The 25,584-nt window shown below is 42.1% G+C and overlaps 2 protein-coding genes across 4 annotated transcripts in view; one reads left to right on the forward strand and one right to left on the reverse strand.

The window, feature by feature from the left end:
- LOC135700113 (2,3-bisphosphoglycerate-dependent phosphoglycerate mutase-like) overlaps positions 1-24,528 on the forward strand; it is a 45,770-nt gene extending 21,242 nt beyond the window's left edge. The window contains exons 2-4 of one of the 3 annotated variants that reach the window (XM_065220524.1): positions 14,574-14,825; positions 23,217-23,714; positions 23,938-24,528. In XM_065220524.1, coding sequence (XP_065076596.1) covers positions 14,723-14,825; positions 23,217-23,714; positions 23,938-24,089 — 753 coding nt within the window. In that variant the 5' untranslated portion in view covers positions 14,574-14,722 and the 3' untranslated portion in view covers positions 24,090-24,528. Of the gene's footprint in view, positions 1-14,363; positions 14,826-23,216; positions 23,715-23,928 lie in introns of those variants that run through there. The other 2 variants (XM_065220512.1, XM_065220518.1) reach the window with 2 other exon arrangements.
- Positions 589-7,890, reverse strand: LOC135699716 (uncharacterized). The gene is made up of 2 exons (XM_065220007.1): positions 7,127-7,890; positions 589-1,124 (listed from the first exon to the last, which is right to left on the reverse strand). Exons 1-2 carry the CDS (start codon positions 7,743-7,745, stop codon positions 589-591), a joined length of 1,155 nt encoding a protein of 384 aa, XP_065076079.1. The 5' UTR covers positions 7,746-7,890.
- Positions 24,529-25,584: the final 1,056 nt, after the last annotated feature.

A 25,584-nucleotide genomic window follows, 5' to 3' on the forward strand; every position in this document is an offset into this window, starting at 1 on the left:
TATCGATCTTTATTGTATGAGGTGCTCCATTCCGAAATGGTGTTCTTGATTTGCCTGAGCTTGCTGTTGTTCATGAACCATTTGTTTTGCCAAGCTTGGTTTATATGTTCGTCAACCATTCGTTTGAAATCTGATTTGGTGACAGAAATATGCTGCAGAGAGTCATTTTTCGAGGTAGGTTGATTTTTATAGCTATTGCTTCAAGACTTGTGTTAAGTTGAATTTTTGAGTATTTTATTCCATGTTTGATTGCAATAGCAACTCCACCTTGTCCTGAAGGACGGTGGCAGAATAAGGTATCGTAACCAGGAATTGAGTGTTCGTTTGACCTGTTTGTTCTTGTTTCTTGTAGACTGATTAGAGATGGCTTGTACTCATTAATCAATATCCGTAATTCTGCGTCTTGTTTTCTGACGCCATTACAATTCCATTGAATAATTTCGGTTGATTTTCGGTTTGCTGTTGGATCCATTCTAGTTGTTTTGATGACGATTATTGGGTTTAGGGTTGCATCTCATCATCGCCACCCTCTTGAGAGCTGACATCCGATTCTGAGTTAACGTACTCAACCGTTTCACATTTTTTCATCTAATCGTTACCTTTCTTTTTCCTTGGGGGATTGGGATTGCCTTGGCTCCTGGTGTGTTTTCCTGATGGTTTGTATCCGTAGAGTTTCTGTGTGTTCTCCAGTTTGGAATAATTCTCTTTGAGAATTTCGAACTCCTTTTCTGCCGTTTTTCTTTTTTGTTTTTCTTCTCTGTAGGCATTACCTGCCTGTTCGAACTGATTTTGCATTTCCATGAGCTTATTTTCCATCTCCTTCATTTTTGGTTCGAACTGTTTCTGCAGATCTAACCTTAGTGTTTCCGCGTAGGATTTCTTTTCTTCATTTAATTGTTTGATCTTCTCATCAAATTGTTTGGTTAATGCACTTTTAATGGAATCTGAGTACGTGATTTTATTTTCACTTTCCACTATTTTTCTAGCTTCCCAAAAGTTAATGTTCCTGTCCACTTTCACTTTGGTGATAGCTACTTCTTTCTTGAATGCTGGGCATCCTTTGAAGAATGCTCCATGAGAATCATCACAGTTAACACATTTTTCTGCATTTTCACAGATTTCATGGAATTTTTTTTTTTTTTTTTTATTAATTTATTTGTACAGGCTCAATCGAATAAACTTTACAGAGCCGAGTTATCATTTGCATTATACATGATTCATGTCTTAAATCTAGAGTTAAAGGAATTGAACCGATTACTCGCGGTCGTCTCGAGGTTAGTGGAGATTTACATTTTTTTGGATAGGGAAAGGGAGAAGGAGGTTTGAAATATGATTTATTATACAAATATTTAATTAATCCTAAAACATGAACTTATTTCTATTCATCTTGAAGACAAACATAAAAAAAAAACTACACGCACAATACACAAACTAAACACAAGGTTAATCAAACTTACAATCTAAGGTTAGTATTCTTAAAGTAAACATATATGAGTTTCATAAACTCCAGATCACGTCTAGCCAAAATATCCCGAACTGGAACATTAGGTTGTCTACCTCGAGCCCGAAGGGAATCGCACAGCTCAGATCTGACTCCACGATACTCAGCACAAAACCAAAGGATGTGATCGGCGTCTTGGTAACCTTGTCCACATTCACAGAGATTGCTGTCTCCCAGCCCAACACGAAACAAGTGAGCGTTTAACGAATAGTGATTGGACATGAGGCGAGACATCAGACGAATGAAGTCTCGACCCACATCCAACCCCTTGAACCAAGGACTCTTCGACACCTTAGGGATGATCGAGAATAGCCATCGTCCCAAACTTCCTTCACTCCATTTATTTTGCCAGCTGGCGAGCGACTGTTGACGATAAATGAAGAAAAATTCATTGTAGGCGATTTGTCGATCGTAAATATCGCCTTGCATAGCGCCCACCTTAGCAAGTGAGTCCGCCTTCTCATTGCCCGGAATCGAGCAATGAGATGGGACCCATGCAAAGGTGATGACAAAAGATCTTAAAGATAAAGCATTCAGAAGCTCTCGTATTTTCATGAGAAAATACGAGGAGTGCTTTACCGGCCTCATGGATCGAATAGCCTCGACAGAACTGAGACTATCCGTAAAAATAAAATAATGATCTGGTGCAAGTGAGGTGATCGTTTCTAGCGTATAATGTATTGCCGCCAGCTCAGCAACATATACGGAACAAGGAGCTTGAAGCATTCGAGAGGCGCTATGAAATTCGTTATAAATACCAAAACCAGCGGACGCCTCTATTAATGATCCATCTGTGAAGAACGATCTTGCGGAATCAACTTGGCCAAACTTTGCAGCGTAAATTGACGGAACAATCATGGAACGATGATGTTCTGGGATCCCACGAATCTCCCGCGTCATGGATAAATCAAAACTAACTGAATTGCCGAAGTCGGAGAAGCATACACGATGAGGATTATGCTGTGAAGGGCTGACATCCTGAGTTATGTACACGTAGTACAATGACATAAAACGAGTTTGAGGGTTTAGCTCAAGAAGCTTCTCAAAGTTTTCGATTACCAGTGGGTTCATAACTTCACAACGGGTGAGGAGCCTGAGGGACAATTCCGAAAACCGATCCGATAGTGGCAACATGCCCGCCAACACTTCGAGACTCATCGTATGAGTCGAGTGCATGCATCCTAACGCGATACGAAGACAACGATACTGGATACGTTCCAGTTTGATGATGTGAGTTTTAGCCGCCGACTGGAAGCAAAAACTACCGTACTCTAAAACCGATAAAATCGTTGTCCGGTACAACGTTAGAAGATCTTGCGGATGAGCTCCCCACCACGTTCCGGTAATTGTTCGGAGAAAATTGATCCTTTGTTGGCATTTTCGTCTCAGATACTCAATGTGGGATCTCCAGGTGCATTTGGAATCGAACCAGACCCCAAGATATTTGAAAGACATGGAATGAGTGAACGGTTTACCCAAAAGTTGAAGCTTTGGTTGTGCTGGGCTATGCTTCCTAGAAAAAACGACCAACTCAGTTTTCTCCGTGGAGAATTCGATACCTAGCTGGATAGCCCAAGTAGACAAATTGTCTAAGGTATCCTGTAAGGGTCCTTGCAGGTTGACCCCTTTGGGCCCTGTCGTAGACACTACGCCATCATCTGCAAGTTGTCTCAACGTGCAGTTGTCACTTAGACAATTGTCAATTTCTCTGACATAGAAATTGTACAAAAGGGGGCTTAAACATGAGCCCTGGGGGAGACCCATGTAACTAAATCGAGAAGCTGTAGAGTTTCCATGAGAAAAGCTCATGTGTTTCTCTGACAGCAAATTGTACAAAAAGTTATTAATTAATGGGGAAAGACCACAAGCGTGGAGTTTGTCTGAAAGGACTTCAACCGATACTGAATCAAAAGCCCCCTTAATATCCAAGAACACAGAAGCCATTTGCTCTTTTTTAGCAAAAGCCAACTGGATTTCTGTGGAAAGCAACGCGAGACAGTCGTTCGTTCCCTTACCCCTACGGAATCCAAATTGAGTATCTGAGAGTAGGTGGTTCGTCTCAACCCATTTGTCGAGGCGAAAAAGGATCATTTTCTCCAACAATTTTCGAATGCACGATAACATCGCGATGGGACGATACGAGTTATGATCTGACGCGGGTTTTCCAGGCTTTTTAATGGCTATAACTCTCACTCGCCTCCAATCATCTGGAACAATATTAAACTCCAGGAACTGACAAAACAAGTTCAACATGCGCCTCTTAGCGACGTCTGGGAGGTTCTTCAACAAGTCGAACTTGATCCTATCAGCCCCCGGAGCCGAATTGCGACACGAAAGGAGCGCGAGTGAGAGCTCTAGCATTGAAAAAGGCTGGCTGATCTCGTCTACCGAATTCGTCGTTTCGCGAGGAATCATCTGTGCCGGCACGGAATCAGGACATACTTTTCGCGCGAACTTGAGAATCCACCGATCCGAGTACTCCTCGCTCTCGTTGTTTGAAGACCGGTTACGCATCCTTCGCGCCGTGTTCCAAAGCGTATTCATCGACGTTTCGCGCGATAAACCGTCCACGAATTGCCGCCAGTATCCGCGTTTCTTGGCTTTGATGAGGCTCTTGAGTTCGTGTTCAAGAGTCGAGTACGCTTCGAAATACTCGGGTGTTCCGCGTTTCCGGAAAAGCTTAAACGCGTCGGACTTTTTACGATAAACCTCAGTGCATTGCTGGTCCCACCAAGGGGTAGGAGGTTTCCTACGAAAAGACGTTCCTGGAACCGGCCGAGTTTGAGCTCGAAGCGCGCTGTCCAAGATCAGATTGGAGAGGAAGTTATATTCCTCCAACGGTGGAAGCTCTTCTACCGACGACACGGCTTCATCTATCGCGGTCTTGAACGTTGTCCAATCGATATTACGGGTGAGGTCGTACGCGACGTTAACGGATTCCGACGAATTGAACCCACTGGCAATCGAAATTTTGATCGGCAAGTGATCACTACCGTGGGGATCCTGGATCACATTCCACGTGCAATCCAACGATAATGAATTAGAGCAAAGTGTGAGGTCTAATCTACTTCCATTTGAGGATGGACCAGCCAGACGTGTTACTTCTCCATTGTTAAGAATTGTCATATTGAAGTTATCACAGAGGTCATATATCAAAGTAGAACGGTTGTCATCATACAGTTCCCCCCAGCCTGTACCGTGGGAATTAAAATCTCCCATAATCAACCGTGGAGTAGGAAGAACTGAACAGATATCTGAAAGTTGTTTTTGACTAATCGAAACTCGGGGAGGAATATACACAGAAGCAATACAAAGGCTCTTGCCTTTAACAAAAGCCTGACATGCGACAACTTCAATACCTGGAAATTGTGGAAGATTCACTCTATAGAAGGAATGGCACTTTTTGATCCCCAAAAGTACTCCTCCTCCACGCGAATCCTCACGATCCAGTCGAATAATGTTAAAATCATGAAAAGGAAGATCGATATCTGAAGAGAGCCAAGTTTCACACAGAGCAAATGCATCACAATCGTTATTGTGAACCAAAAACTTAAATGATTCTATCTTAGGAATAAGACTTCGACAATTCCACTGTAGAACAGTGATCAAATCCCCGACCTCGTTTGGAAAATTATCCATCGAAGGAGATGATTGCTGCAAGGAGGGGCCACTTCAATGTCAACTGCTTCAAGAGGGTTTTCACAGTAGGAAGCATTGCCAGAACAATGCTTTTCAGAGGATCAGAAATATCGAGGTAATTGAGGATACTGTCCACAATGTTATCAAATGAGAACAACCCAGATGAAGAAGGGGCTTGTGTTCTGAAAATTGGGGCATCGGGGGTTTTGGATGTCCCCGGGAGAGGTGGAAAATCCTGGGTATAATCAGTTCTGCGGAATCCAGGAGGAGTAAAAGTCTCCTTTTTTCCACCACTCCTTGATTTGGGCAAGCTGATTTGGGGTTCTTGATCTGCAACTTTCCGCGAACGGATGCGTTTTCGTTTCCGGGCAGAACCTTCCGGAAAACTGAAAGAAACTCCCTCCTCAGCCAAGTCAGAGCCAGACTCGTCATCTGACAAAAGAGCGAAGGGATTTGTTTCGTTGGTCGATGGCTTGGCTGTCTTAAGCATTTCTGCAAAAGACCGCCTGGAACGTTCTTTAAGAGAGCGCTCTAGTTTTTCCCCGCGTTGTTTGTACACCGGGCATGATGAGAGACCATGAGGAGTTCCCTTACAGTACACGCATTTTGGTGCAGTGACTGTGCAGGCGCCATCCTCGTGCTTCTCCCCGCATTTGGAACAGCGTGCCTTGCTGCCACAGTGGGACGCCGTATGTCCCAACTGCTTACAGTTTTGGCAGTTCATGACCCGGGGAACGAACAAGCGCACAGGTAGTCGAAGTTTTCCCAGCTCGATGTAGTGAGGAAGGGCTGAACCAGAAAAGGTCACACGGAACGAGTCTGTGGGGGTAAAACTCTTTTTACCCTCGCTGACAGATACTGAGCCCAGTTTTTGGACATCCAGTATCTTCACCGGGGGGAGCAAGGGGTTCTTGAAACGGCCAACCGCCTGCTTCTCCAAGATCTCGGGGGTCAGACTCGCTTCGGTGACCACACCTTCGATCTCCACATCACGAGCTGGTATGTAAACCCTGTACTCAATCGTAAAGAGCTGGGAGGCAGCAATCTCGTTAGCCTGCTTCAGGTTAGAAACGACAACACGAAGTTTATTATGCCTAACCTTCGTGATTTCGGTCACGGCTGAGTATCGCTTCGTCAGATCAGTGGAAATTTGCATCAAGTTCAAAGGTTTGTTTTTGGGCTGAAAGTAGACAACCCATGGCCCAGTCGAGTCATCTGGATAGGCTCGCGATCGGGGGCTTTTCTGAGACGAACCATGAATGACAGGACGTTTTCGTCTTTTCTTGCCATCGAGTGGCAAACTGGTGTCATCTTCCGACAAAATGTCCATATCGTCTTCTGACGAGACGTCCATTTTGCCGTACTAGTGGGAGCGGTAAACGCTCTACCACTGAAACGATGCTTAAAACCACACAGACACAATAAACAGAAAAAAACTACAAACACAGAAACACAAAATTAAATTTAACTGATGGGCGAGAGAAAGAAAGAAACAGGAAAAAAAAACTTATCTGCTATACTACTACCACCGAGTGATTACACAGCAGCAGCGGAGCGACGCGCAGCGTGGGTGACCTTCGATACGCGTGTGCGGGCGATCTTTGTAGTGGTGTGCTTGTATTAGGCTCGGCACTCAGCTGGACACACGATGATGGATGACCGGTATAAATGCGGAGGCAGATGCTGACACTCGATGACGATGATCTGTGTGCAGGTATGCGTGATCACGCACCGATGAAGCGCAAATTGGTTTGCGAATATGCAATTGCAAGTGAACAATTTTCTTTCCGATGGCGCCGAAAACCACTTTCTTCTCAGAAAAACTCACTTTCAGATAATTGTTTAGCCGGGTACTATGCCAGTAATCACTAAGCGAGAAAAAACTGATAATTTAAACCAACCGAATACCGAGAAAACTTCCGAAATACCGGAGCGCGAAACAAGTCGACTGTACTTCTTGCTAGGTCGCAGTGGGATGAGTGATTTCATGGAATGCCTCACCGCATTTGTTACACTTTTTTTCACTGTTACAGTTTTTTTCGATATGCCCGAACTTATAGCACACGAAGCACCTCAAAGGGTTCGGATACCACGGTCTTGTTTCCAACAGAATGTACCCAATTTTTACTTCTTTAGGTGGAACCGTACCCTTGACAATGAGGACAAAAATTCCAGTGGGAGTTTTGTTCTCATCGCGTCCTTTCATAATCTGCCGAACTTCAGCTATTCCTGTTTTCGATAGGTCTTCGAGTAAGTCTTGGTCACTGTCAAACTTTATGTCCTGGCAAAAAACCACTACTTTGCACGATTTAAGAGTTTTGTGCTCGTACACTTTGGTGAAAATTCCTTGAGCCAGCTTTTCGATTTTAGCCAGGTTTCTGGCCTGGCTTTCACTTTTAACGTGGACGATAATTTTCCCGTCTTTCGTTTTTTTTTTTTTTTTTGCGCTTGCTACTTCCCCGCAGTAAGCTTTAATTGTTTTATCGACGAGAATCGGAGAGACTCCGTGGAAGGATTTACCCTCCTCTCCCCTTTCCATAACTAAAATCTTTCCACCTCCTCCACCAGAGGTTTCCCCCAGCCGGGGGAAACTAGAATTATTCATCTGGTAAATTTAAACCACTGCGTTAAGTGAGCAAATTGCACACCGGGTTTATTGACACTCGCGATTTGATGACTTATCACTTTGGCCGTTCGGCCGCGCGTGTAATGTGACACCACTCGAGGGTATTTAATTGAACACAAGCGAATTAAAAACAGCGACTGTACTGAACCGTGGTCAAGCTAATACTGACAGATTTCGGTAAAATAATCTAAGTGTGTGCTTATATGCTTGGATCGTTTGCTCGTTCTTTCAGTCTTACCGAAGACAATACACCCCTGGTTGTCTTCCTTGGTTGTAGATTAATGCAATTTCGCTTGTAGTTGGGCTTCGGAGAACCAGATGGTCTCTTGGCGTCTTCAAATGGTTCACTGCTCTTGCACTGTCGGATCTTGCCAAGGAACGTCAAACTCCTTTCCCAAATCGTTTAACACTTTCTTCACTTCTGCTTCGCCTGCTGCGGCCAGAAGAATGTCATCCACGTTGACCAACAAGAACACACGTACGCCATTTTTACTCTTTTTGAAAAAAAACACTGGTTGACGTAAGTAGGCTTGAATCCTAGTTTGGTCAGAACTTTACTCTATCTCTTACGTCAACGCCTCAGCCGACAGACGTACTCTTCCTGACCCGGAGCTACAAAACTGGGAGATTGTCGCATGTAGAACTCCTCTTCAATAATCCCGTCTTGAATCAACGTGCTGAACGGCTGCTTGGCCGCGACGGTGAGGAACAATCGCAATGTAGCTTGACGGGTGTTCGGTGTAAAAACTTGGTCGAAACCTACACCACCCTGTTGACTGTAGCCCTGAGCGACGACCCTTGTGGTAATGACACCAAATCTCAAGTCCTTCATCGCTTTCCGCCACTCCGCATCCTTCAACGCTTCCTTATGATCTTCAGGTTCTTCAACGGCAAATGCCACTATCCCAACGGCGTACTCCTACCGGTAATCTTCAAGGTCCTTCGGAGCCGCTCGATTCTGCCATGCTGATCGGCGAATTCTACCTTAATCCTCATCTAGCTCGGGGTCCGAGGTGGTGCATTCTTCTTTTGCATCTGATTCCTGTTCACTTAGCTCGTCCTCGAAATCGGTCTCTTCTTTGAACGGGATTAGTTTGATTTCTTATTCTGCTTGGTCCTCGCCGTCTTCGAAATTGGGAATTCAACAGACGACGACCCCAAGCTCTATGAAACGGGCGTCCCTGCTAATAACGACGGACGCCGGACTCATTGCCGAATATGTACCTGCGTGTGGCGGTTCTGTATGTACCTATCGGTCAAAACAGCTTCACCCTAGTAGCGCTTGTAAAGTCCGGAGTCCAGTAGCATGCAAGTCGCCATTTCCGTGATGGACCTGTTCTTCCGCTCTGCTACACCGTTAGATTGGGGAGTGTACGGCGTCGTAAACTGCGGTTTGATGCCCTTGTCACGATAGAAGTTCCGCAACTGATTTTGTCAAACCCCCCTCCACCGTCTGAATGGATGACGCAAGCCTTCCGACCGAATAGATTCTCGGTCCACTGCACTCACCTTCATTGTCGTTGTTATCTCCTCATTATTTATGCGGTCCGCAGCCGTCTGGTCGCGATCCCTAATGTATGTATGTAAAGGAAACCACTCATTGTTGCAGGCACAACCATTAGACAGTGGACTGTCCACCTCGTACGACTTGATCAAGTGACTCTGCTAGCAACGACCGGTGTGGAGAGGAGTGATTAAGCCAAGATAGAAACGCAGTGCGTTAGTAAAATAGTGCCGCAAATTGCAACGACTGGTACGGTTGCTCTAAGAGGTGGACGCCTGAGCTTTTTCACATTTATATCGCTGTGAAGGAACTGTAAACTCTAGAGGGAATTTATATCTGTAACTATAACCAGTTCGATTTTGTTTGCTAATCTGGTTAAAAAATCTTTCAGCTCAAACCTTTGTAGGTGTAAGAGGTGGGACCATAATCATCATCTTCGCGCCACTCCGTGAGACTATGTATGGGAGTGAGCTGTCTAAAATAAAAATGGTGGGGTTGTGTACAAGATACGACCGCTTGGTTGACGTAGACTACGTTGAGATGTTTAGTGAACTTCTCGTGCATTTTTCTTCATATTGATTTGAAATACAGTAGAAGTAAATTATTCCTCAATTTACTTCATTTCCTCTCCTTGACATGTCAATTTCATCACCCTTATTAGTTATTTTTCTGACTGTTTCTGGACTTTCCATTAGGAATATTTCCACATATGAAACACTTGTCTTTAATTCCCCGTTATAAAATGTATTCCCCGTGCACACTTCAATGCCCATCCCATCTCCGTTGAACATTTGTTATGGGTAACACATTTAACCAAACGCTTGATCGCAGTGGGATACCTCGGGTGGGAAATCGTTCACAAGCACGTATTGCACATCCCAGCCCAAGTAACATTGCAAGTTTTATTGAGGTTTTAAAACACTCTACAAGCCTAAATCGTGGTCTACAGTACCGTCATAAAACCCAAATTGTTACTTGGGAGGTAACCAATAAGCCCGCTATTTTGGATTGATTTTGTTATATAAAGCTTAGTCGTATGTTGGCTTTGGCGAATTATTAGTCGAATAATTACTAAGCAGGCTTGTCGGTTACTTGGGATTGCCCCCCCCCCCCCCCCCCACTTTCTTTCCATCAGCTTAATCGAAAATTTGATATTCAGAGTTGTGTTTTCGCAAAATTAGAAAGTTTGGTCCATGTGACCCTGAATTCAATATATAATCATAATCTGCTACTTCAAGCAATCAAAAATTCGTCCATTGAAGCAGGATCATAATTCTAAATGTTCTTTGGAAAGGTTAATCTCCGAATGTATCGTCCTCTTAAGCACATAATGAGGAACTTGAACTACAAGTATTCAGAAATATATCGTTGAACTTTTTGCCATTCTTGCATTTACACAAAGACGCTCCAACCCATTTTCAGAAGTTTATTTTTTGTTGGACCGAACTAAGCACCGTCCCTCTGGATCCCACTTCAACACAGGGACGGCCCAAAATCATCAAAATTCAGTTCGCCAAGCAGAATCTCACGAACACTAGCGTGTAAATTCATAGGATTTTGACAGTTCTTACAGTAATGCATCTGTAATTTGTATACAATACATGTGCAGCTGGAGAAGACTATGTTCTTTGTTTTGTTCTTAAAATTATTAATTTGAGCACCCACAAGCAGGGCTGGAAATTGTCATTTTCAATGAAAGATCTCACGCAATATTTACAGATTATCTAAAAGGATGAGAAAATTCATCTAAACCAGTTAGAAATGTTGATGTCACAGCCGTAAGGCAATTATTCTCATGAATGCTAGATCATTGGAAAATGACAAGAAATCTCGTGATAGTGAGAGGACCTGTTTTCTCATCGTCACATGACGGCCGTGATATTTACCAGCTTTGCCCACAAGCTTACAATTCTATTGAAGATTTTATTAATTTACAAACACCCTAAAACTACACCGAGTAATGAAATTGTATGAGTCTAGTGAGATCAGTATTACTTTTCAGAGAGGATTAAGTATTTGTTTCCTTGATTTTTAAAGAAATTCCCTAAGATTCCCTGATTCTTCAGGCAGTCGACACCCTGCAACAATCGAACTAGCCGCCTCCGGCTTGGTTATACTGTTTCTTAACCGGCAAGGCTATCCCGTTAACAACCCTGATTTTGACAGACGCCATCAGGGCCCCACAAAGTCACTTTCAATCGAAAATCATCAAGTGACGATGAAGCTGTAAACCATCACTTTCAATTGAAAGTCATACTGTCTTCTCTTCGAGCAGATCCCCGTCAACATCAACAGAACCACTTTCGATCAGTTTTCATGCTGTTTGTTTTGGCTTGACTCGTGTTCATTTCTTCTTTCAAATGAACTTACTTTTGCATTGAAGCGTGATTGTTTACTCGCATGCGTATGCGTATGCGCATAGATCTGTGCACGTGGATGTCAAATTTATCATTATCGGGTGGTGTTTACCCATCAATATGGGTATTTTTTGACTCGGGGTGACGTCTAGAGATTGATATGCGACGCCATTTTTAAATGTAAGATGGCGGCTTTCAATTCAATAAAAAGTGGGAAATACTGTCAAATACCTATTAATAAAGGTATTTTTGGAATCGGGATGATGTCAACTTAAGAAAAACTGGAAATACAGACATCACATCAATATTGACATTTTTGTAATCAGTATGAAGTCTACAGATCGAAAATTGATATGCGATGCCATTTAGAAATCCAAAATGGCGGCTTCCGATTTCAGAACAAATGGGAAATATTGTCAAATACCCATCAATATAGATATTTTTGGAATCGGGATGGCGTCTAAAGCGAGGTCTCGAGGCCGGAAATCGATATCCGACGCCATTTTTAAATCCAAGATCCAAATCCAATCCAATCCAGAGAAACTGTGAAATACTGTCAAATACCGATCAATGTGGGTTTATTGGAATCGGGGTGACATCTAGAAGCCAAAAATCAATGTCCGACGCCATTTTGAAATTCAAGATGGTGGCTTCCGATTTCAGAAGAAGTGTCAAATGGCCTGCAAATGGTATCGAATATCGATTTTCAGCATCTACGCGTCGTGGGAATTGGAAAGGTCTCCGTTCCGAAAATACCCTGATATTAGGGTATTTAACACTTGACTGATTTGACACTGAAACCTGATGGCCCCCATATTTGATTACAAAATGGCATCGGATATCGATTTTCGGCACCTACACGTTGTCCGCGTTCCGAGAATAACCATATTGTAGGGTATTTGACACTTTTTTCTGAAACCCGATGGTGCCAAATTGGAGTCCAACATAGCGTCGGATATCTATTTTCGGTATCCACGCGTTGTCCCTTTTCCGAAAATACTCATATCTTAGGGTATTTGACACGTTTTATGAAACTTGATGGCCACTGTCTTGGATTCCAAAATGGCGTCGAATATCGGCTTTTGGCTTCTACGCGTCGTCCCCGTTCCGAAAATACGTATATTGTAGGGTATTTGACACTTTCTGAATCCTGATGGCCACCATATTGGATTCCAACATAGCGTTGGATATCGATTTTTGACATCTACGCGTTGTTCCCGTTCCTAAAATACCCATACCTTAGGGTATTTGACACTTCCGAAAACCAATTTTCACTATTTTGAATTCCAAAATGGCGCCGGGTATCGATTTTCAGCATCAACGTGCCATCCTCGTTCCGAAAATATCGAGGAAAATATCCTATTGTAGGGTATTTGACACTTTTTCTGAAACCCGATGGCGCGCCAGTTTGGATTCCAAAATAGCGTTGGCCCAAGTAACATTTCTGGTTTTTTAAGGGTTCTGTAGAGCATGATTTATACTTGTAGAATGCTATAAAACCTCGATTAAACTTGCAATGATGCTTGGGGGATATCGATTCTCGACACCTTTGCGTCGTCCCCGTTCCGAAAATACCCATATTGTAGGGTATTTGAGACTTTTCCTGACCCCGATGGCCACCATCTTGGACTCCATAATGACCTCGATAATCACTTGTTATATATTGTCCTTCTAGCAGTTGAATTTTTATTAAAAGCACTAACGTGAGAGTTTTTCGATTTCTGGAGTATTTTTTCTTGGAATTATTTAATAAAAAATGTTCTCTAAAACAAATGCATTCCTTTCCGCCATAAATGTTGTGGGATAGTAAAGTTCCCAAAAAATAAGTTATTTTTATCAGCCGTGTTTTCCTTGTCAGTCCGTCCGATGCGAAAATGAGCGGATTCATAACAACAGCGCTCTAGCCCGACTACGGCAATGTTCAGCAGAGGCAGAGGTGCAACGCCGTCCGAAGCTTTAATGAGCGGAAGAACGACAGCAGAGCTCTTATATAGTTTTACAGGTTTAAGCAAAACGATACGCAACCAAATGGTTTGGGGAGTACGTTTATTTCAAGGAAAATTGAAAAATCATTCATTGCAGCAGATTGTGAGAGTTATTTCCTATCGATTGGTGTCTTTGGATTTTAATTTCATCTATAAATGACAAAGTTATAAGCGTTCAAAACCTTACACCTTTTCGTGACGGTTGCAATTTTAGATTTTCGATTTACCCCCAGTACCTTATCGTAAGACGTAGTCTACGTAAAAAAAATCTTGATTTAAAAATCGACAAAAATATTTAAAGGATCGATAAAAATATCGCTGTGCTCAGAAAACGAAGCTCTTTCAGATGATGTATAAACACCGGTGGATTTTTCGAAGTTAATCAACCCAATTTATTGAACAATGCCGAATACGCTATTTTAAAAATAAATGCAAGATGCAAAATGGCTGAATTTCAGCACAAACGTACGTGATCGATTGCCCATAACAAACAATAATTATGCAAGGTTTCATGCAAACCGGAGGTTGAATCAAAAATTAATTTTTATTTATTTGGCGTGGAACTACTCTTATTACTGTTTTCTTGCTCATGGTATGCGCTCTGCAACGTGTGCAGTACATACACACTCGCAAGCCGCGCGCCGCCGCCGTACCGGTGGAATCACGATCAGCAAGAGCGGCGACGCGCGGGCGGTTTGTTTTTATAGCCACTCGATTCCGGTGCGACGCATTCAGTTCGTTCGCGCGATCGAGTCTATGCGGGTCGAAATTATATTACGATCGAGGATCGAGGCTGTGCTCTAGAAGATTTTTTTTTCCAAACACTGACCATTGCTGTGTTGAGCGTTGTGGTGGAATGAATGAATATTCCTGATACCCATAGTGTTTCTGTGTGCGATTTTAACTCAAAAGTGAACGCTAATCGGTGACTGATTTCGTGAATCGCGCTTGTTATTTGTAGGCGAGTTGTTAGAAAATGATCCACAACAGTTGAACGAACCGTGGCATAGAAGAGCACAACATCGGAGTCAAGGCGTTCTCCCGGACACGAAACGAGTAGCCTACAACGCGGCGTGAAATTGCTTCTGAGAAAGAAACATTGCAAGCGAAATGGCCAAGAAGTACAGCGTGGTCTTCATACGCCATGGCGAGAGCGAGTGGAACAAGATGAACCTCTTCTGCGGCTGGCACGACGTGGGACTCAGCGAGGAAGGTGAGTGAGTAGTTGTAGCTATGCATTAGCAAATTCCTGGAGTGCCATCGTGAGTCATCGGAAGCCACGAAGGGCTCCATTCTTGATATAGGGACAGAAAGAGGCGAAATAATATCTCTCTCGGTTGGAGCCGGCCGGCGGGGGAAGGTCAAATTAAAGCCAAACAAACATAACGAAACGCGATTCGAATACCTACCTACCTACCTAGGTTGTCTTTGTCTCGCTCAGTCCAACGTGTATGTTATTTTTAAATCATTAAACTTTTGTTTTGATTCAAACCGGCCGATTGGTCAAGCCTTCTCGTAAAAGTTTCGACGTCTGCCGAAAGCTGTTCCAAATTGCACTGGTTTCTTCAATTGGAACAGCTTTTTTTTTCAGTTCTATGGTGACAGTCGTCCATACTTTTACTAGAGGGTTTTACCGATTGTTGGTGCAGGATAGCTCGCTGCTATCGGTTCCGTTTATCGCGCGGTACATAGGCGATGAAGTATTGATAATGTTTCACAATGTTGTAGGCTATAGCTCTGTGACGTCATGTCACATGGTTCTAGATTGCATTAGTCGCGTTCTAGTCAATTGGTTCGAATAATAGTTTACACACTTAAATTTTTGTGCCGACATTTCAACCGCCGAGTAGTTCTGCAATTTATTAAGCTGAGATTCAGTAAAACAATTGCCGAGACCCAGCTAACCAATTAGATTTTTTTCTGATATCTCAGCTAACTAACAGATATTTTGCAGAGATATCAGCAAAAGCAAATGCTGAGCTAACTGGCTGTTGGAGATTTTACCGAGCTAGATTGAGTGTGTACTCTGATATTTTTTTTAATTGTACTAAAAACAGTTTAACTGTTTGGTACAATTCCGATATCTTGATTGATGGGTTTTAGAGTGATGACACCATAGGAATTCCACCACCGACGAACTGACGAGACACCTTATACATTCATTCTACATTCAAATTCTTGCCCAAGACGCCATATTTAAAATACGTTAAACACTACCGCCATCTACTCATCCGATCGCGTCATATCATGAGCAAGGACACAAACACACACAGAATTTATATTGCCTTGGTTTGCGTCTCACCTCGATCTGATCGCCCGTTTGACAGATTGAATCGCTCCTTTGACGAATCGAATTGTGGACAAACTAAATGTTCCTGTGGAATGTCGGTTCGTCGGTGATTCCATCGCAACGGGGTTATTTAGCAAGGCTGAAAAATTAATGAAGGTATACGTTTTACCTTACGCTCTGATGTTCACACGCAACGAACGCTATCTGAAATGTTGGTATGACATTTGGCATGTATTTCAGTTAGAGAATTGGCCTTGATAGCACCGACCCAACTCCTTCTAGACATAAATATAAATGAGCTTTCTTAAAAACAATTAACAATAGATTATCGGCTCCGTATAGCTAACACGATTGAGCCTTCCAAATTAACGAACTAGATAATAAGTACAGAGATTTCCAAATGCATTTAAACAAAGATGATATAAATCATGCTTAGGTATAGGGGTACAGGTCGAGCTCGATGATCCGCAGTCAACTCTTCTCACTTCGATTGTCAATTTATGGCAAACAAAAACTCATTCAATCAAATCAACATTACCAGTACATTGAGGATTTTCGTCTGGTATTGCTTTGTGTGATTGAATGATCGTATGCAAGAAATCAATTATGGAAGTTGTGACTATGGCATGACCAAACACTCCCGGCTAACAAGCTCAGTAGCATGAGACCCCTGAACTGTGTCGCAGGGCCGGCATGTTACTGGGTATTCGGAGGGGCTACGCGGACAAAGTATGCAAACGCAGGAATATTCACATTTCCTAAAACATTTATTGCCCTTTTCTGCGGTGTGTGGGTGTGGGTTTTCACATATCAAGAACAACATGCACACTTAGATTTTTTACAGGAGTCAGTATTTTTTACTGGGTTTTTGAATTACTCTAAGAGAAGAGGTGACAATACGGGGGCGAAAATGAACCACTTTTCTGTCAAACGTGAACCAGCTCCTGATTGGCCGATTTCATGTGCGTAAGATAGAGATAGAGACAGATAAAGATAGAGATAGAGATAGAAATAAAAGAGGAAGAAGCCAATTGTCACCTCTTCCTCTTAGGAATTACTGAAAAACTCGGTTAAAATTCAAATTACCGTTATTCGTAAAGATTCGATAAAATCGACAAAATTTAATTTTCATAATTAGACGGGGTTAACAGAAGTAATTCTGTTAATTTTCGTATCAATTTTTTTCAACTTTGAATTTTTCACAGATTTTCTAAATTTTACCGAACAGTTCCGCAGTTCAAAAACAGTGATGCAAAATATCATGACACTCACGTGACACTCGTCTACGCATCAACCGACTATCGCTGACAGAACGTTTTGTCACGCAGGGAGAGGTAGAGCCATGGCAAACAACAACCTGGGGGGGGACGTGCTGTCAAATCAGCCTACTGATCATCTTGTATGAAACTGGTTCCAAACGTAAACAAACGCTGTAGGTTTCTTATGGCTTGTTTACGTTTGGAACCAGTTATCCGAGGTAGGCGACGATTGTTCGTATTTGACAGCCACCTCCCCCCCTTGACAACAACCACTAGTAATGGTCGTTGCTCACAAGCAAAACGTTACACTCGCTGCTGATGATGAAAAGCACAACGAAAACAGTGAAGACTTCTACGATCATGAGAAAAAGCGAAACGACAGAAGAAAATGAAAACAATGCCTACGCATTCCAAGTTCGTCTCGGCAGGCGCAACTGTGTGAGTTACAAACAAAGCAGGCAACATTCGACGGAAGCTGTTCACAGAGAAAAAAAATTACCCTAAAATTAAGTTCTTTTTACTTAATTTTGAGTTTTGCATCCCACTCTCACTTTTTGCTGTTGTCAAAAACGGAACGAGAGATTCGACTTTCTCATGACTATCTTTCAATAAGCTACTAGTGAGTATATGAGATATTCTCAAATTTGAGTCAATTGAACTAAATTTTGGGTAGAAAATACATACGAGTAGGTAATTATTTTTGCCGTAGCCAAATGCAAAGCGATTTAATGAAAATTAGCTTATTGAACGGAACATGGGAGATGAGTGAAAAGAACTTAATTTTGGGTAATTTTACGGTTCTATGTTGGGCTCACTCACCAACACACACATATGCAACTGCTTCAAAACGAGCACAGATGAGTGTCGTGATTGTCGGAAATAAACAGATCGGTGATGGATCACAACCGAAGATGACATTTGCCAGTTGCTTTTTACTTCTTTCGTCAACTTGATGGATGGTCATTAGACTGATGCAAAATTTGAAATTTTCGCTCCACAGTGTTCAAGCGGTTTCAAATCGGGCCCTGATTAGCCTCCGAAAGTTAAAACTCATTTGATATGAAACTGACTTGGCACAAACCATTTGAAGTTTATATGGAAATTACTATGGGAAAACAAAACTTTTTGTTCATTGTCTTCAAGCCTTTTTACATATTGTACTGCTAACAAATTCTATTGCTGTTCTTATGGGAATTTTTATCAGCTATAACTTTGCAGAAAATCGTCCTTCAGCCAAACGTCAAATTAAATAGTTATTAATTGTTTAAGAGATTGATAATCTTATGGCAAGATTAAGCAACTGTATTGTGGGCAACACTGTAGTGTGACATAGTAGCCATGATTTTTGTCCTCTATTCTACGCGCCATAAACACCAATGTTGCCTGCTGAACAGTTGATTGAGCATGATCATAAGACATCAGTGACTTGAATCATTAATAATTTTTGTTCCTTAAATTTGATCGAAAGGTGGTCTTCAACAAAGTTGTAACTGAGAAAATTTTCAACAAGCTTAGTTATTATTTTCTAAAGTAGAGTGAACTGGTGAATTTTGAGATAGATATGAACCGAAATTATGGTTTCTCAAATTTTGGGAGGCTAATCAGGGCCCAATTTGGAACCGTTTGAGCACTGTGGAGCGAAAATTTCAAATTTTGCATCAGTCTAATGGTCATGGAGAGAGCTTCGACGAGCACATTGATAGGAATGTACAAAGCGTTACCAACAATCAATACGAAACTAACGATTTTAAATTGGCTCACTACTTGACTAGCCTATTGGTTCCAAGCAAACGATTAACGTACCCCATTCTAGTCGAAATTCTAGTATTACGCAATGTTTGTTTTGATTTGCTGTGAAAGTTTGACAGATAATTCGAGGGGTGCATCGATTAGCTTGGGACCGAAGATAGTACCAGAGATGAGCCAAAAAGTTGAGCTCGTTTCTTCGGGACCTTCTGGTCTTAGAGTTACCTCTATGGCGTTATTACCATCAGCTGTTTGACGATCGTGATTGTGATAGGTCGCAACTCTGTTCAAAAACTCGGTAAAAATTGGATAAGTGTGTGTGAAAAGGGCATACAAGCTTTTGGTAAACAAACCTTCTTATGCCATTTTCTCGCCACTCATATGACACCAACGCAAACCATCAACATCACCGGGTAGGGAAAAATTTCCCCTATTCGATGATGTTGTTAGTTTGCTTGGGCGACCCTCGGTTGGTGAGAAAAGGGTCTACAAAGGTTTGTTTTCAAAAACCTTATACCCTTTTCACATGTGGCTCTTGATATATGTGGCGTGTATGCGAAGGTTTAAAATTGGCACTGTACTCACTGCTGTAGCGGGATCTCTTAAGGGCGTTGCGGTGACGTAAATTTGACAGTTAGACAATAGATTTAGCTGTCACTTTGCCGCAACGCGTCCGATCCGGATCTAATGTGAGTGGGCCTTTACAGCGTCGCGCGACGCTGGCGTTGTCCCACACGGTTGCTCCAGCACTACGGTGGGGCCGTAACTTGCGGCGCGGACTGCGAACAGTGTGTTAGGTTAGCCAGAAGAAAATAATAATAAACTTTACACGGCGTTGCTCTCGCTAGTGTGCGTGCCTTGAACGTCACTAATCTCTATAAACGAATTTTTCGCTAAGCTCGCAGCACAGTTTGACAGAAGATGATGTTAGCTTGCGCCGGAAACAACACACTCAATTAAGGCTCTGAACCATTTGGTGGATTATTTTAACTTTTGGTTAAAATTTGACAGATGGAAAGTTATCGATTAACCCTGCTATCCGAGCGTGGTTACTTCTGACAGACAAGAAGTTAAATTTTGACAACCGTGGGTTGAAAACCGGTCGATCGACAGCACGGGGATTTTCGAACATAGAAAATAACTTTCGAAGTGTCACTTTTAACCACGAGTTAAATTTAGCTCACCAAATGGTTCACAGCCTAAGTACTGCAGCGTGATGTCATAAATGAACTCAGTGTTAATCGGCTGAACCTTTTTGACAGTTCAGTGGTACTGTTTACAAGCACTTAGTCGTTTTATCGAAAAAAAATTCTAAAATTTCCGAATTTTAACTTGAAAATTGTCGAGGAACAGCGCGTTGAAAGGATGTTGCTCGTGTACATTGCAGAAGTGTGGCTTACATCCCACTGCAGTCTGAACAATTATCGAGAAAACCCACCCAAGAAAAACTCGACAAAGTCCACGTAAACAGTACCACTGAACTGTCATCAGATTGAGGTTAACCCCGACGATGCAAAACCTAATAGGGAGCTGCACCGTCTGGGAAACCTCACCTTTTTGACATCTGGCAGTGGTTTGTTTACATGGACTTAGAAAAAAAGTTTAAAAAATTTATTAAATTTTGTTTTAGATTGGAGAGGAATATCTTTCAAACGAACATAGCCGGATATCATATCTTTTAATTCTTTTTATTTAAAACCTCAAATCCACTTGAATTGACTAACAAGCAAAGGTAAACAAACCACCACTAGATGTCAAACTGATGAATTGGGGCTCATCGCGTTCATTCGTGACGTCAGCGTGCAGCATCCTATGGGAAATTCATTTGCAGTCGAGTTATTCGCGAAAGAGAAAATCGATGAAGAGAATCGATCAACAATGATAGGCCCTTTTCTCGTGTTGCGCGAGAAATTTCAAATCGGACGGACGTATCTAATCAACGCAGGATGGGCCGGCGCCTGTGGTGTAGTGGTAAGCGTGACTGCTTTCTAACACCCCAATGGGTCTGTGTTCAATCCCAGCCGAGGTCGGTGGGATTTTTCTGAGGCATAAACATCTATGGTCACGTCTTCCAGGGAGGAAAGTAAAGCCTTTGGTCCCGGCTCATGTGTGTTGAATGGGTGCGATATTAGACTGATGCAAATTTTGACATTTTCGCTCCACAATGCTCAGACGGTTCCAAATCGGGTCCTGATTAGTTTCGCAAAATTTGAACCCTAATAAACGAGCACCATACATGAACGATACCATAAATCGTGCCACCGTACATATTGTTGGGATGATAACCCGAATAGGTTGTTAGGCACTCCTTATGGTCATCGTTTATGCGGGAACTCATTCGATAAGAAACTGACTTAGCACAAACCATTTGAAGTTTAAATGGAAATTACTATAGGAAAACCAAATGTTTCGTTCATTTCCATCTAACAATTTACTATATCGTTCTACTTTAAAAAATGATAACTGAGCTCGTAGCAAATTTTCTGAGCTACAACTTTGTCCAAAACCACTTTTCAATATAATGTAAGGAACAAAAATTATTAATGATTCAAGTCACTGATGTCTTACGATCAAGGTTGCAAATACTCATTTCAGCTAAAATAATGTTTTTCGGAATAATAAAACCAAAAGATGGTATGATGGCATGTTTTACTTGTAACTTACAAGAAGAGGTTACAAAGTACATATGCGTTTGAAACATAAAACCTGTAAATTTTGCTTTCTATTAGTCACAATCAGTGATTTTCTGATCGCTGAGTGAGTGAGTGAGTGAGTGAGTGTGTGAAAAATCGCTGATTGTGACTCTCATGAAGTGAAATAAACAGGTTGAATATGTAAAACACATTCTTTGCAACCTCTTCTTGTATCCTACCAATTCAAAATATGGTCATGGCATCCAATTATTTCATAATTAAAAAAAAAACATTGTTTTAGCTGAAATGAGTATTTGCAACCTTGCTTACGATTATGCTCAATCAACTGTTCAGCAGGCAACATTGGTGTTTCTGGCGCTTGGAATAGAGCACAAAAATCATGGCTACTATGTCACACTGCAAGATACAGTGTTCATGCCATAAGATTATCAATCTCTTAAACAATTAATAACTATTTTATTTGATGTTTGGCTCAATAACTATATTCTGCTAAGTTGAAGCTGAGAAAATTTTCCATAATTATAGTTTTTGAATTTTTGAACAGTGCAATATGGAAATAGGTAAGAAGACAATGAACAAAAAGTTTGGATTTCCTATAGTAATTTCCATATAAACTTCAAAAGGTTTGTGCCAAGTCAGTTTCTTATCAAAATTTGCATCAGTCTAGTGCGATATCCTACGCAGGTGTGGAAGCTGCCTTCCTGCACATTTGATTGCCGTCAATGGATGGCAATCGATGTCCGTCGGTGATTGGCACTAGATTGCGGAACAGAGACCGACGTTAAATAAAGGAAAGAAGAAGAAGAAGAACGCAGGATGGTTTTGCTTGCGTTGTTCCAGTGACGAAAGGTCGAGGCTTGCATCCTCTAGGGATCTAGGGGAAACTTCGATGGTTCCGCTTGATCCATCCCAAATTTTTTTTTTTTATTATTATAGTCACTTTAACACTCTTGGGTCATTCGTGACTTGTCCGGGGGTGAGATTTGAACTCGTGACTTTGGCGTGAGAGGTATGGATGTTAACCACTACGCCGGGGTCGCCCCTCCCCATCCCAAATTGCAGCAACAGCTTGTACAAAATCATGGCCGGATTATCGGGGTTTGATTCGCTAATAAAAATCAAAACAAATAGACAGCGTGCTTACAGCAAAAATCTGAAAATTGACAGCACAATGTTTTCAAACGCAAGTTTATACTTTTTAATCTGACATTTTCAGGATTAAAGGGGTCCGGATTATCGAGCCGTCGGATGAGCGGGGGATACTGTATGCCTTCTGATTAAGTTTGATCGACTGGTCTTGGGTGCTGAGAAAATTCTTGATATCTCCCAGTGATGTAACCGTAAAATGGTTGTTGAGGTTCCTCATTATGCCCTCATACTCTTCCTCATTGTGGACGACGTAGTCAACATAAATCACGAGGTACGAGTTACATCAAGCGAAAATGCGTTCAATTTTACACTCAAGGCTCCATCGATTAACTTTTCTTTTGATTTTTGAAGTAAATATATGTATAAAACTACCCTAAAATTGTGGTTTGATTCTAAACATTATAAGAAAATTGGCATGACATTTTCGGTGTCGCAATAATTTCGTGTTCGCCCTTTATGAACTCGATTACCCAACTGAACAAAAATATTCCTTCTCCTTCCTCTAGGCGAATGGGACGCCCTGGAGATCTCGGCCGCATCGCTAAAGCGCGAAAACTTCAGCTTCGACGTGGCGTTCACGTCCTGTCTGCGGCGGGCCAACCAAACGCTGGACGTCGTCCTCAAGGAGCTCAACCTTACCCACATCCCGGTGCATCAGCTGTGGCGGCTGAACGAACGCCACTACGGTGCCCTGACCGGGTTCAACAAACGCCAAATGGCCGACATCTACGGCGAACCGCAGGTCCAGGTGTGGCGCCGTAGCTTCAACGTACCTCCGCCGCCGATCGATGCGGAGAACCCGTACTACAGTGCCATTCGGAACAATCCCAAGTTCCGGCACATCAACGAAAAGGACTTCCCCCTGACGGAAACGCTCGAGACGACCATGCAACGGGTCGTGCCGGAATGGACCGACACCATCATTCCGGAGGTACGCGCCGGGAAGAAGGTCCTGGTGGTGGCCCACGGGACCAGTCTGCGGGGATTGGTCAAACACATCCAAGGTAAGTGGCTTTCTGCTGGATACGGGTGAATCTTCTGAACTTCTGAATACCCTTTTCCATATTCGGATGGTGGTGGTGGTACTAATAATCAAACATTTCTTCTCTTTTTCTTCATTCTATTATCCCTTTTCTGTGTATTTGTCCGTCCCGAATCGAATCCGTATGGAATGGAATTTGCCGTAAACGCCCCGAACGGTTAACTGATATTCTCTAGGTATTTCAGATGCCGACATCATGAAGTTCAACCTGCCGAACAGTATTCCGTTCATCTTCGACTTTGACGAGAACATGAAAATGATCGGCGGTATCCGGTTCCTGGCTAATCAGGACGATGTCCTCAAGGCGATGGACAAGGTCGCCTCGATTGGGAAATAAGCCCCGGTCCTGCGTAGGAGTGCATGCAAGAGAAAGAGAGAGAGAGGGAGAGAGACTGGTCTGGAAGTTTGCTTCGGTATCATAATACCAATATCATAGCGAAGCGTGGGAACTCTACCTACCTCAGTTTTTTACCGAGAGTGCTTCGTGCGTGTGCGACGGAAGCAGGAGTAGATTAAGATTCTATAGTGTCCTTATTTTATTTTATATACAATGCTTAAGTGTGTATATCATATTTTATCCAGCACGGGGATCTATTCAACCCCAGTGCAGCTCGGAATCGAAACGTACGTGTCGTTAAGTTTTTGTCTGATGTGGGACAGACTTTAATTATGGTACTATTGTTTGCCCAGTTTATGTTGAGTCTTCATCTACGGCCGAAGAAGTTATTACAACGAATCGATATTTATTCTCATTTTAGCGTTAATAAAAGTATATTTTAAATTGAATGATTTGGGATTATTTCAATAGAGAAATGCCGTTGAAGCCTTAAAAAAATATAAAACCCTGACACAGTTGACGGAATCCTTTTTCATACAATTTGCTTAACCAATTCGCTTTTTTACGTGCCACCAGCTGGCAAGGGGGGAGGGTTCTCGAACCATCATAAGAACCTTTCTAGGCCCCTGCATACAAATTTTCACGCCGATCGGTTCAGTAGTTTCCGATTATATAAGGTTCAGACAGACAAACAGAAATTCATTTTCATATAGGGGAAATGGATGTAATGTCGGCCTAAATGCCCCTAATTTGGACCCATACATAAATTCAGCGATGGACTAAATTTTCAATAGCAACCAAAAATATCCATTAGTACCGTCCCAATGACGCGTTCATCTAGATAAAATTGATAAATAGCAGATTTTTAGCGATGGGCCCAATCTTAGATCCATATGCCAACTTTAAAGCCATTTCCTCTATACAGATTTGTGATAATGGTTGTCTACTAAAATTTTACACTGCATACCCTCCTTTGAGAAAGTAACAACAGAGAATTGCACCTACGCATATGCAACATATTAACAAATAATAATTGACATTGTCGCAATTTAGGCTGATTAGCTGAAATTTTGTTTTACAATTTAATTAAACAGCATATCGGCAGTGAGCATGCATAAGGGCATAAACGGGATGATCGATTCTCTTCTTCGATTTTCTCTTTTGTTATTAACTCGCTTGGGTTAACATATCTCGGTGCGTTTGTTGTTGCATTGGCCATCAACAACCTGTTACAGTACTGTATTGGACAAATTTCAGAAAATAGCTTCCCTTATCTGTAGCAATTTAAAGAGAAAATCGACGAAGAGAATCGATCTTCGCGTTTACGCCCTTATGTATGCTCCCTGTCGATAAAGTCGCACATAGGAACCGTACTCCGGTCGCAAATTGATCGCTTAATAATATGAGAATAGATGTAAATTTCTACATTATATGAAATTGGCAAACTTACGGAATTCAAATCAGTGTCTACCGTTCTGTACGCGTACACTTATGT

Source organism: Ochlerotatus camptorhynchus, unplaced genomic scaffold (assembly GCF_037179485.1).
Source record: "Ochlerotatus camptorhynchus isolate MF236.1 unplaced genomic scaffold, CSIRO-AGI_Acam_v1.1 ptg000010l, whole genome shotgun sequence".
In the NCBI taxonomy this organism is placed as follows: domain Eukaryota; kingdom Metazoa; phylum Arthropoda; class Insecta; order Diptera; family Culicidae; genus Ochlerotatus; species Ochlerotatus camptorhynchus.

Bases quoted from the DNA above. Each gene is read 5' to 3' on its own strand.
- LOC135699716 (XM_065220007.1), bottom strand. From the start codon at position 7,745: ATGAATAATTCTAGTTTCCCCCGGCTGGGGGAAACCTCTGGTGGAGGA. The intron at 1,125-7,126 runs AAATCACTCATC...AAAAAAAATTCC, and splicing joins ATGCGGTGAGGCATTCCATG to ATGAAATCTGTGAAAATGCA.